General features: G+C 35.2%; 1 protein-coding gene across 5 annotated transcripts in view; it reads right to left on the bottom strand.

Moving 5' to 3' along the window:
- Positions 1 to 378: 378 nt before the first annotated feature.
- The window catches only part of PRRC1 (proline rich coiled-coil 1), a 30,788-nt gene continuing 18,213 nt past the window's right edge, over positions 379 to 12,953 (bottom strand). For all 5 annotated transcript variants that reach the window (XM_055699199.1, XM_055699200.1, XM_055699202.1 and 2 more), the window contains exons 6-9: positions 9,605 to 9,768; positions 8,357 to 8,460; positions 5,658 to 5,760; positions 379 to 2,053 (exon numbers count right to left, since the gene is read on the bottom strand). In XM_055699199.1, the coding sequence (XP_055555174.1) occupies positions 1,844 to 2,053; positions 5,658 to 5,760; positions 8,357 to 8,460; positions 9,605 to 9,768 (581 nt within the window). In that variant the 3' untranslated portion in view covers positions 379 to 1,843. The remainder of the gene's footprint in view (positions 2,054 to 5,657; positions 5,761 to 8,356; positions 8,461 to 9,604; positions 9,769 to 12,953) is intronic.

Genomic DNA, 12,953 nt, shown 5'->3' on the forward strand with positions numbered 1-12,953 from the left:
ACACAAACCTACTGATGATTTCATGTCCTCTTCTTTTACATCATGGTGGATGCTGTAAGCAGGGGATAAAAGGGAAGCATTCAACATATATACACTGCAAACTGAAATTACAATAAAAGCAAAGATGCCTTTACTTGATAATGTAAATGTACTTTACAATGATAAAGGAAAGTCCCCATATCATCCTTCAGTTTATGACACAAAGAAGTGATCCCAGAAAGAGACCTCAAGACCACAAGAGTCAGGTTATGTTTGTTTCGTTTTTTTCCCATGCAAGACAGGCATTTAATTTGCCAAATTTGTAATCTGGCCGTGAAAACGTAATTTCAATAACAGATGTTCGTCAGCTATATTAAAAAAAAAACCCTTTAAATTAGATATAGTCCTCCATGAAAAACATTTATTCAACTAATTTACAGAGTAAGCCAATTAAGGCAAAATATATTACTTGGAAATGGGCTTTCACTGGGTACAAATATGAGCTGGCTTAACAGTATATTGCATATAAAAATTCCTTTGAAAGCATCTAAGAAAGGTAAAAGCACAGCAATATAAGCTGAAAAACTGCTTCTTTAAGGCAAACAAAAAGTATTTGTTTATTCTTCATTTCTTAAAAAAAGGATTATTACCAAAATATGTTCTTCACAACTACTTCCGTATTTCTAAATAAAGATATAAGATTGTGTGAGTATGGATAGAGGGTATTTATAGGCATGAAAAAATCAGACACCACTGAAGACTTATATGAAAAGCAATGAGCTCATGACATCAAAAAGGCATTTAACACTTAAAAATGTTTAGAAATCTCAGGATAGCAAAGCAAGTGATACACATTGCACCATTTTCCACATCAAATTGCTGACAACCATAACTTGACAGAAAAAAATTATAGAATTCCATATAAAGTTTTTTGACAGAAAAAAATTAAAGAATTCCATGAAGTTTGGAATCAGTGGAGTAAATTATGCTGTTGAAATTACTGAGAAAATTTCATGGGTATGTGGTATGTGATCTAAAACCCATTGAAGCTACTCAAAATTTGTCTGGTGTTTTACCTGGACATGAATTTCACTACTGTTACATAAGAATACAGATGCAGCATGGAAAATGAGATTTCAGAATTATTTAGCAACAACTTTAACTAATGGAGCATGGATTTGTGCTCTTCTTCAGCAGCTCACTGTTATGTATTGTAAAAGTTACTCAGCATCACTTCTGAGAACTTTATATATACCGACATCAAACCTATGATGTGTTTAGGTATCACCTAAGCACAGGCCCCAAGAAAACATCTAATACAGAAAGCAGTCTCTCTGGATAGAAATGCATGTATAACATAGATGTTATGCAGTCAGCATGTTTATATTACTAATAGAATTGAAATAGCTGAACAATTAACTTCTTCTTTGAAAAAGTATGCTAACTAAAATATCCCCACAAATGCCTAGTATGCAGTCAGCATGTTTATATTACTAATAGAATTGGAATAGCTGAACAATTAACCCCTTCTTTGAAAAAGTATGCTAACTAAAATATCCCCACAAATGCCTAGTAAGATGTCAAATAATAGCACATTCCACTTTACAAACTGTAATGCTATTTGTCCCAGTTGTAAATACGTCTTTGTTCTGATTTCCTGTTTTGTGAATCATATGGGAAATCTTATAGTAATTAAAAACTGCAACTGCTCATTTCCACTATTGGAAATCACTTTCGCTTCTTAAAAAGCTTTACAGTTAGATTACAGATCTGTGCTGTATCCACTAAGATTCAGAGTATGTAGCTTTCACTTCAATTCTAGAATCAAAACCAGTACTGCTTAGCGTCACGGATCAGCCTTCTTTCAAATGGTCCTGGGTGGTAAGTGTTGTTTGTACATTCCTGCTAGAGCCTTAGCTGCACTGTAGATCATCTGCCGACGGGACATGCCAGTGAATACCATGTGCCAATCAGTCCTGTTGACGTTCAGTATATTCCTCTCAAGCACTTCACCCACGGTCACCAACAGGCCCGACCATCTCAGATTGTAGTCCTGAGGAGTGAGACTCTTAGCCTGTGTAACATTGTGAGAAGTGATTATTGAAAGAGTTTGAAATGAGTAGTTTTCTTTCTGTCTTCACCATTACTAACTTTCGTACGTAAACATCTTACAACAGTAGGACTACACAGGAAATTAAGAGTATTAGAATCCAAATTTCAGACTGTCCCATAATATGCCTAGCCAATTATACTTTTTGTATTTATTTGCATGTACCATGATCCAAATAACACCTGCACAGTATAAAACTAAAATATTATGCTTAAGAGAGTAAAGACATTCTGCCATTATAGGAAGTAGTTTTCTCTTTTAAAGTAGCCAACAGATAGAATCAATAATGATACATATTTATACAATGACTCTTACCCTCCAAAGGTTTTAAAAATCATGAAAATGTCCCTCTGAAGCAGTGAAGCAGCCAAATACAGGAAGATAGCTCAGCCTGGCAGAAACAGAGGCCTGAGCTATTTACGTGGGATCACAGAGGGACTGCATACTGCAGTTGGAAGCTGAAGGAAACAGTGCAGGAAGTATCACTGCATTTATCTGATCTGGCGTTCATCCTAGGCAACCACCTCTGGACAATGTGGTATACAGTGAAGGGAAGACTGTTCTTAGTTCTCAGTTCTTTATAGCATTGCACATTGGTTTTAACTCTTCATACAGATTTTAATTTGACAAATATTGGAGTTAGTCTACTTCCATTGCATGTACGGCGGATCAAAGTTCATTAGTATGTTCCAGCCTTCCTAAAACTACTGTCTTGCAACAATAACATAAATAAATGTGTTTAGAATATGCAGTCTGCTCCAATATTAAAATAACTTGTTATTATCAAGAGGTACATAAAAAGGCAGATTTCTTAAGCAAAGGAACAGGAAATTTTCCTTATTAGTCAGAACATGTTGGCAGCAAAAGCAACTAAGAGTACAGTTAGTTGCAAGCAGGGACTGAATATCTGCTTATGATATCTCATGATCCACAATTGCATGTAACTTCATAAATCACTTGTTATTTTTACTGCTGAAAACCAGTAAACTTCAAATAAAATTTAAAAAAGCCAACCAACAACCTTGCAGTAGCTTCCCTTTATGTTTACAATTTCTGGCTCAGCAATAAATGAGGTGACACCTGGTCTCTCAACAGAAAAAGGTTCTCAGAACAAGCCCTCAAATCCACCTTTTCACCTCCTCAAATCAAGCTGTATTTAGCTACAAGTAGCCAAGAGTCTCATATTATGTGCTCAGAAAATCCATGCCATTGGTAAAGACATTAACAAAAGAATTATCTATTCTATACAGTTTTACCACGATTTCCACTACACAGAACAACAAAACACATAGCTAAATGTGTCTCAAAGAATTTTGAGAAGCATAATTGTTTTTAATGTTGCCTCTATTAAATAGTTAGTACTATGAATAACAAATAACATCACCTGTCCAAAACGTATTTCTTTTCTGTTCTCAGTCTGAAATACAACTATATAATTGCTGGGTTTTTTCCTGCCATAATCTAGATTTTGCTTAAAGGTATTGGATAGGATATATACAAACACGTATTTCTTGCACACCCCTGAGAGAAATCCACCTTGATTCTAAAACAGACACAACAGGAACAAAGGTAACAACTGGCATGTACACAATCAAGAGCCCAGTAATTCACCACCACACATTTTGTGTAAGTTAACTGAAATATGTAATAACAAGACTAGGAAAAAATTAACTGTCTGCTGTTGATGATAAGAACAGTTTTCTTTAAACAGGAGAGTAGAATTTGACCTCACTCAATTTAAAGGTTTATAGTTCCACAGAATCTCTGCTATACGCCAAGCTATGCAGTAAATGGGTTGCATAAAAGTTAAGAATTTTTTCTATTACAAGGTAAACACTACCTCTCAAAGTTACAAAGTATGCTTACTCAAGATAAAAAAAAAATCAAAAAGTTAAGCTATTCACTGTGGTTTTTAAATGATGAAATAGAGAATTCTGTGAAACAAAAATTGAAGATACCTGTTGTACTTTATGTTTTTTTAAAAAAAAATTACTTCATATCAATGCTCCATAGAGAATGTGACAATTATTTAAGTAGTAACCTCACATTGCTCTGCCTGTTTTCATAGCATCCTAGAATGGTTTGGGTTGGAAGGGACCTTTAAAGATCATCTAATCAATGAAGTTGTATCTGCTTAGTATTTTTTTCCTGCAGCTTCACGTCTTTCTCCAATCTTTTTGAAAAGTATTCTGGAAAACTTCAGAAAGACAGAGCAATATTTCTCCTTTGTCATCATCAGCTTTTCAAAATGGTAAGAACTCTGAAAAATAAGAACTAAAACCAATCCCACAAACACTCATTCTATTGGAATTGGTACTATAAAAAAAAAAAAAATCAAAACAAAACAACTAAACAGTTACTATTTGTTTTCTCAAAACAACTCCTTGAGGGTCAAACCCCAAACAGTTTTGTTTTGAAATTCTTCATGGAAACACTTATTTACAATGACTTTTCAGACCAGAGTTAACTAATACGTGACTCATATCTGCTGTCAGGCAACAAGCAGTGACTGGAGTTTAGAGTAATTCCTAGTGTGTGAGCAAAGAAATGTAAACAATCTTATGAAAAACTTCTATTGGTGATATTTAAGAACTGCACACTACTGTGTTATTTTCAATGGGATGAACTATGATATTTTCAAGATTTAAATCTTTCCTTTTCAGAAATTTTACACTCTTGTCAGAATAGCACAGTCAGAAGAATATCAGCCTTGCCTTTTAAGTTCATGGCGGAATTAAGTCCAAGCACAGATCTGAAGAAGGGGTACCCTTTATTTATTTACTTATTAGGAATGAGTTTTTAGAATACTAATCAGTACAGTATGCTGCCTGATTGCTGGTAATCAACAACTTTATAAGCTTTATTAAAAACTGAGTGGTTAAGATCTCAATTTATAAACTTGTGCCTAAATTAAGTGTAACTTGACTGAATTGCTAACACACACACGCTTCATCATTACATAGTTTTGTTGGCATTAGATGAAACTACAATACATATGTATAGCAAGTTAAGGAAAGGAAACCAAGCCTTCAGATGGGTAAGAATGCTTACTGCACTTCCTTGGTGCAACGTTTAGTGCACTACTTAAGCTGCAAAGAACTCCTTCTACACCTGAGGAAGAATAACTATTCTTACTTCATCCATGTCAAGATTCATGAGGGTTAATTTTGAGTCACTGAAGCAGACTGATGACAATATTTCAATGATTAAAGTTTTACTTCCTTTTTAGGCGAGCACGTCTTTGTGATTAGTTTCTTCTGGGTTAGTATTTCCTCTTGGTTAATTTCTTCTTGGAATATTTCTTCCTCATTAATAGAAAAGTAAAACTAGTATTTCCAAGTGCCATGTACTATAGAGTAAGACTCATGGATCAAGAATTGCTTTGCCACAAATGCCTGAATATTTTTACGTAACACATAAACATGAATCAAAACTAGTTTTTATCCTCATTTCATAAATTAAAACATTCAAGTGGAGCAATTGTCATTAAAAACTGACATCACAAATGAAATTAAAACCTAAGTCTTATGTCTCAACTGCTAATCCAGTAAGAAAACAGAAAACTCACCTGCTGAACATATTGTAAAGGCACTGGTGTTGCTTGAGTAAAAGCTTCCAGATGAATTCCATGAATTGGATCCTCAATAATCAGACATCCAATGTCAAACCACCTGCAATGACATGACTTTTGAGTACTGAGTATCGCTCAATTAAAAACAACATGTTAGCAGTTGAATTATGACCATTTTACAAACCCTACTAGCAGATATAATAATAATGTAATAATAAATTTCATTACTGTTCTAGGTCAAGTAAAAATCGAGTATCGTGTTATATATATATAAAATTATAGTCCACGTGTATGCATGCAAATAAACAATATACATAAAAATATGTAAAATACATGAAACTTACAGATCAAAGAAACAAAGAAAGCTGGTGGGGTTGGCACGTGTGCAGATACATTCTCTTGACCCTATTTATTATGCTACAGTTCCCATTCAACCTTTGAAAGAATGTTCCTCTTTCCCTAACAATTAAAAAAAATAACCTATGTCTCACTCATGCTCTATATTGAGAAGACTTTTGGGTATGTCTAATTCTGTTAGAATATTTTAAATTATTTATTCAGAGAAACACTTCTGCGCATTTCAGAAGAGTGCCTGCTGTAGCAGACAGAGTAAAGGCTACTGAAGCAGTACCCAAAATGACTCCCCATCTAGCTTGCAAGAACATTAAATCATTTCTCCCTATCAACAAACTAGTAACACTGACATGATGCAAATAAAACCAAGGGCAATGCATCATCACCACTTCACTGTATTCAATTTCTGTTACAGTTTTACAGTTGAGCTGCCACAGGAGAAACATACTCCAGGGAAAGCATAAACACAAAAGCCAAGGCCAAGAACTGTGAAAGATTTTTAAAAGGAAAACATTATTTTAGTTGTTGTTTCAGATGTCGTATATATGTGTCTACATATAAATTGTATTTTATTCTTTAAAGCATGGGAAGCAGGGTGGTTGTTATAAAAAAATGCAAGACTTCAGTTTCAAGGAACAACTGGCTGGGCCACATAAGCATGTTAAAGAGTTCAGTGGAGCAAGACAGGAAGAAATAATTTCACTTGCATCATCTTCATAGCAGGGAACAGAGCACTGCTATGTTCTGTAGTACAGGACTACCTCACTTGCACTTATGGAAGACTGTTAAAGTTTCATGGTTAAATGTAACTTGCTTCTAATTAATAAAAGAGTCAGAGTCTAACGGATAAAATATACATAAAAGAGTTTGCAACCTTTTCAGCAAACGGTATTCAGGACATGCAATTGGAAGGGGAAGTAATATCCTTAAGCTGTCTGATGGACAACTGAGTTGGTTCAGCTAAACAGTGTCTGATGCTAAGTATTAGTTGCAGAGCTCTTAGTATTGGTGGGTGGTTACTTGGAAAGTCCTCTCCTTTGGACAGGCAACAATGCATCCCCCATATTAGAACTGTAACACCATAATGGTCACTTCAGAAAAGTAAGTAATCAGTTACTAGCACCATGACCTATCATTTCATTGCAGAAAAAAACAAGGGCCAAAAATAGTTTTCTGTAACAAATGTTTTCTAATTTCTACTTAAATGTTTTCTGTAACACCACAAGTTTTCAATGCAAGGAGGCTGTCAATGTTGCCTACTGGATAAAAATTAAAGCATGCATTAAGTTAGTATTTGGTTCTACTCTAATATGGAAGATTAAGACATTCTTGAGGCCTGTAATGTGTGGACAGAAGAGCTAGCATTCCTTTCCATAACACTGGTCCTGGGTGAGCTCTTTCATGTCAAGTACTTTAAGCAACATTTTCAAATTTAGGAATGAGTAAATGCAAAGGACAAGAACAGCAATTACTGTGAAAAAGAAATCTCATTGTCATAGTTTGACCTTTATGGAAATAGAAAAAAACATCTAAATCAGATAAATAAACACTAAACAAAAATTGAAGCATTTCTGAAGTCTATTTACTTTAGAAAATTCACCAAACCATCTTCCACTAAAGGATACTAAATGTAGCTTTAAAAATGGAGCAAGAGTAGAGGATGTGTCAAAAAAATAAATCAGTCCATCACATGAACAAAAATGCAAACATTAGGGAAAAAAAAATGAGTTTGCATTAAGAAAAACGTAACATTGTCCTTAATGTTTTGGAACCTAATTATAAAGCTACTTCAAGAACTGTCTGTCAAAATGCATGTTACAAAATGAAGTTGTAATGTATTTGAGAACACCATTGCTATGTCTGTGCAGTGCAAATTAAAAGTAGCAAGTACATTCTTGGTGAAAGGAAAATGAATAATACATTATCTGATAAAACTGTATTACTATAAATACCAGAACATCTCCCAATATACTTTCTGAACTGAATACAATTTCAGAGAAAGAGAAGAGAGAGTGCGCACACAAGTGTGAGCAAACTGCTAGCCAAATTCCAACTTTTACAGCTTCTTAATTTGGTTATTTCAGTATAACTTCATTGTGGTTTTATCCTGTGAATCTTGAAAAACTTGACAAGAATTTTGTATATTAAAGTCTCAAGATGTCTGGACAAACAGCTGAACATCATCACCAAAATCAAGTCTGCCAAAGCAAAATGGAAAATACTCTCTCCTTTCTTCTGCTCAGTGATACTGCCAGCAACTTCTTAGTGGCCCCTCTGAGTCAACAAAGAATATTCCTGTTTGGTTTTTTTTCCCCTCCCAGGCATATATTCAAAGTTCTCACTTGTCAGGAAGCAATTCCTCAATGAAGCTTTCTACTGATACAGCAGGCTGTTTTTCATGTATTACTCCTGTCCGACGCAAGCTGTCTATCCTTTCTTGGGCTCCCTAAACAGTAACATAAGCTGTTAGACAACATTCTCTTAGAATGACAACATATTACAACGCTTACAGAAGAATGTGAAACGAACTCCAAAATATACTTTTCATGTTAATCAGAAAATATAAAAGATTTTTTTAAATTACTCTTATTTCAGCATTAGAAAAACAAAAAAAGCAAGAAAAACCATAATGGAATCCCAAACTAACAAAAACTATGGTTAAATGAATCAAATATTTTTAGCTTGTTAGCTTTCTATGAAAGAAACCTAGATTAGCATGCAAAGAATTCCTAACCTGTAACTGTACCAAGTTTCATTATTACTTAAAGCATCAGTGTATTTTTCTGTTACTCACACCGGCATTTTTGCCACTTAAGATTTGTTGCATTTAGATCCTTTAAGAGCTTTGGACCAACTTTGTAAGATCAAAGGAGAAAATCTTTGCTTTGGCACCTATCCAACTAAAATGTAGGAGTCATTCACTCCAAACCTGTTCTCTCTGAAGTTGTAATAGAAATACTACTACTACTACACTGCAGTAGCTAAACTTGTAAATGTAAGGTTTGCTTACATTTAAGGAACAGAACACTAAATAATTGTTTTCAGGGGTTTTAGTTATTGACCAAGGTGGCGGCTACACCTAGATACACCTGATGAACATACACATTTTTAATTGCAAAGCTGCACAGCAAATTCTTACTTTTTAAACATAACACAGACCTGTTCAGGAAGATCCCTGACAATCATTATCAAACTGTCTTTAATCTACAGAATTAATGGGGAGACAATTCAGTCTCAAAGAGTCTCTTAATTTCTAACATTCTCAACATGGCATGCTACTAATAGACTAAGAAGAAATGCCTGATATACTCTGCAATTATAGTAATATCACAATGTATGCTAGATGTGATGGTAATCTATGACAGTATAAGAAAATTTACATAAATGTTCTTCATTCATTATGAATGCGTTTGCTAAAAAACCCAAAAACTATTTCAAAAAGCTGCTTTAAACTTACCTAATGATCCAGATGGCAATTAAGAAAAAAAAAATCACCTTCCCTTTATGGAAAATCAGATCACTCTGGGTGAATGTTTCCACACTCTCTCTTTGCACTGGAGGTACCTTAGTACTGTTATGTATCAACTTACTTTTAAACCTGCAGCATAGCCCACAGGTTGGGGCGCGATGTTAGATTGTGCAGCCTCTCCAGTAACAACAGCCATTCCAAAGACTTCTTGAAAGGCATCTCGGATTGCTGCGACTTTTACCTCCTTATTGGAAGTAACAACTATGTCCAGTTCTCCCCCAGTTTCTGTAAAATACATACAAATAAATATATCTGCACATGTATTTTTCCTCATTCTCATTATAAGCTAGTTCAAATACACTCTACATCTTAAAAGTATGCTTCAGATGGTCTTCTTTTTCTCGTGCACTGTACCAAAGTTCTTTTGTGAAGCAGAAGTAACTTAAGTTAGCAAGTAAAAGTTAGATGATCAGCTAAATGGTTCACGGATGAAAGACGGATAACAGGAACTGACAGTTGTTCAGCACTTGAAAAAAAGCAAACCACTTATTTATGGTGACAATTCATGGGTGCAGGCGAATAACACAGACATCTGTTTCTAAGGATGTTCTGGTATTCTGGGAAGTGGTAAGGAACGTTGGTGTGACACAGAAACTCCTCCTTATGAGAGGGACCAAGAACACAGATGCAGTCCATAAACCCCAGTGAACAGCTGTCAAATTACATGAGCTTTAAATGAAAGGATCGCATTACGTTCTAGATGTCCATGGACTGTGAATTTCAGTGTAATTTTATTTTTATTGCTTGTCTGCCTCCCTACAGCTTTACTTTGGTTTTTTAGATATTAAATATCTATGGAACCAAAAAGTATTTTTGTACATTTCCATATGGCAGTATCTCTATAAAGAATGATGAGTCTCCACTAAGCTTTTTTAGAATAAAACAGAACAGTTAATTAATTAAAAGAAATCTAAAACTACTACAAAAGATTGATGAGCTTAATTATATCTCACATCTGCTTTTATCACAGCTGGATCATTTTTATTGTCAGAATTTATGCAAAAAACCCTCATCAAACTTGCCCCTGCTGTGACAAGCTTTCTTACAAACAGCTTAAGCTTTTTTCAAAAATGGAATATGACATTTGAGAAAGCTGCATAAGTAAATTGCATCAGCAAGTGTAAAGGACAAATTAATGGACATGTCCACAAACAGGCACTACAAGCAATAGGTACGGTACATGCCTCTTGCCACCCTTAGGCCAGTGGCTGTGGATGATGGAGGAGTACAAGGAGAAAGCACTACAGAAGTCAGGAGATCTACTGTCATTTACCATACAGCATCTCCTACCGCTTCTGCTGAAGACAGAATATTAGGCTAGATGAACCACTGGCACTAGAGCATCTCTTCTATGACTAAAAACTGACAGAGTTGGGAATGTCCAGCCTAGAGAAGAACAGGCTCAGGGGAATCTTACTGATGTGTACAAATACCTGAAGGGAGGCTGCAGAGGATAGAGCCAGATTCTTTCATGTGGTGCCCAGTGACAGGACCAGAGGAACAGGCACAAACTGAAATACAGGAGGTTCCATAAGAGAATCTGGAAAAAATTTTTTATTGTGAGGGTGACAGAGCACTGGCACAGGTAGCCCAGAGAGGTGGTTGAGTCTCCATCCTTGGAGATACTAAAAAGCTGCTTTGACACAGCCCTAGGCAACTGGCTCTAGGTGGCCTCACTGAAGGAGGGGGATTGGACAAGATGACCTTCAGAGGTCCCTTCCAACCCACGCCACATGATTTTGTGAACCAGAAAGGCATTTATTAGGACAACAGTAGCAAACTAGTGAAGAAACAGCCTTTTTAGCCTGTCATTTCCCAAGCCAACTGACTGTAGAAAAATGTTAAGCTACCTCTTAAAATTAAAAAGTCCAGTGGTTTTGCTTCTAAACACTAACACTCCACTAATTACAGATGCTGACAAAATCAGTATTTATCCTGATGTAACAAAAATTCCTCCATTGATAATAATAAGTCTGAAGCTTAAATTTCAAAGAAAAAACGTTTATTATTTTGCTTGTATTACTTAGCAGACCTCAGTTACAGGAAACATCATCCTTTTATGAAGACTCACCAGAGACAGACTAGAAGAGTAGTAAAACAATCTATTTGGGATTTAGGCTATTTTGTAGCTTCTTATTTATTAATTGCTTTACTAAATGGAAATGGGTGTATACTGAACTTTAGGCAATTGTTTTAAACACTGGGTAACAACCGGGCTAAAAAAATTATTGAGAGTATCTTTTTTCATTGATTCTTTCTTGATAGAAATCAAGTAAACAAGTAAAAATACAAGTAAATAAGTAAACAAGTGCTGAAAACTGACTGCAGGTTTTTGCTTAAGTTAGCCTTGTTTGAATGCCCAGGGCCAGAAAAACCATTAAAGAGATTTTTAATGCAACTGAAAAGTAACCTGTAACACACCTAGTAAATTACTGCATGGGCACTTAAGAATGGTAACTGTGCCCCATGCTTGTGTACTGCAAGAGCAGGATACAGATTATGTTCTTTTGTATTAAGGATTATCATGTATCAAAAGCTTATCTTTGTTCATTACAGATACTACAGAGGGGAAACAAAGATATTACATGCATTAAAAGAAAAAAATTCTGACAAGATCTGTCACACGCTATGGTAATAGTAAAACCTAAAATACAAGAAATTAGATATACCCTGGTAAATTCAGAGCACTGTCACATTAAGTTAAGCTCTGGCACTCGAACATGGAATTGCATTGTATCTTGTGTAGTATAAACTTAAATGACAGTTCCCCATACAATTCAAGATTCCCTGCTGCCTTGCGTTACAAAAGCATTGATGATTATGCTTAATAAGGTGACCATTTTCCTGTGCAGACAAGAATTTTCTATTCCAGGTGCCTGCCTCAGATGACATCTTCACAATATGCTAATGAAAACAGTTCAGCTCTTTTCAAGAAAGAGATTACAGAAATACATTTTCTCACATGACCAAAAAAAAAAAAATCAACCACCTCATCCAGAAGTTTTGGTAATTGCAGGCTTTGCTGTGAGGAATCTGAAAAGTGTCTGGAATTGCAGCAGTGGAGATAGAGAGAGCAGAGAGAAGTGGGGCCACTTGTTGAGGATGTGGCTTTTGTTGATCCCAGAAAACATTTCTAGAAGGAGGTGAATACTAAGTTTACAAATCTCTGCCCTATTTTCACCATCTGCAACTACAAAACAAATGCAATATATTAACAGCCAAGATGTATATAGATACTTCCCCTTTTAACATAACTTTAGAGAACTTTGAGATAAACACTGAATTTTCTTACACTAATTGAACCTTACATTTTATTAGAATTACTTCCTCCTCTAGGTAATGTTCTCTCCAACGAATACCATGGCAAACTATCCAAACTGTTACTGGATACTGACAGATCCTATTTTAAA

The sequence above is a fragment of the Falco cherrug genome, chromosome Z (genome assembly GCF_023634085.1).
Source record: "Falco cherrug isolate bFalChe1 chromosome Z, bFalChe1.pri, whole genome shotgun sequence".
Taxonomy (NCBI): domain Eukaryota; kingdom Metazoa; phylum Chordata; class Aves; order Falconiformes; family Falconidae; genus Falco; species Falco cherrug.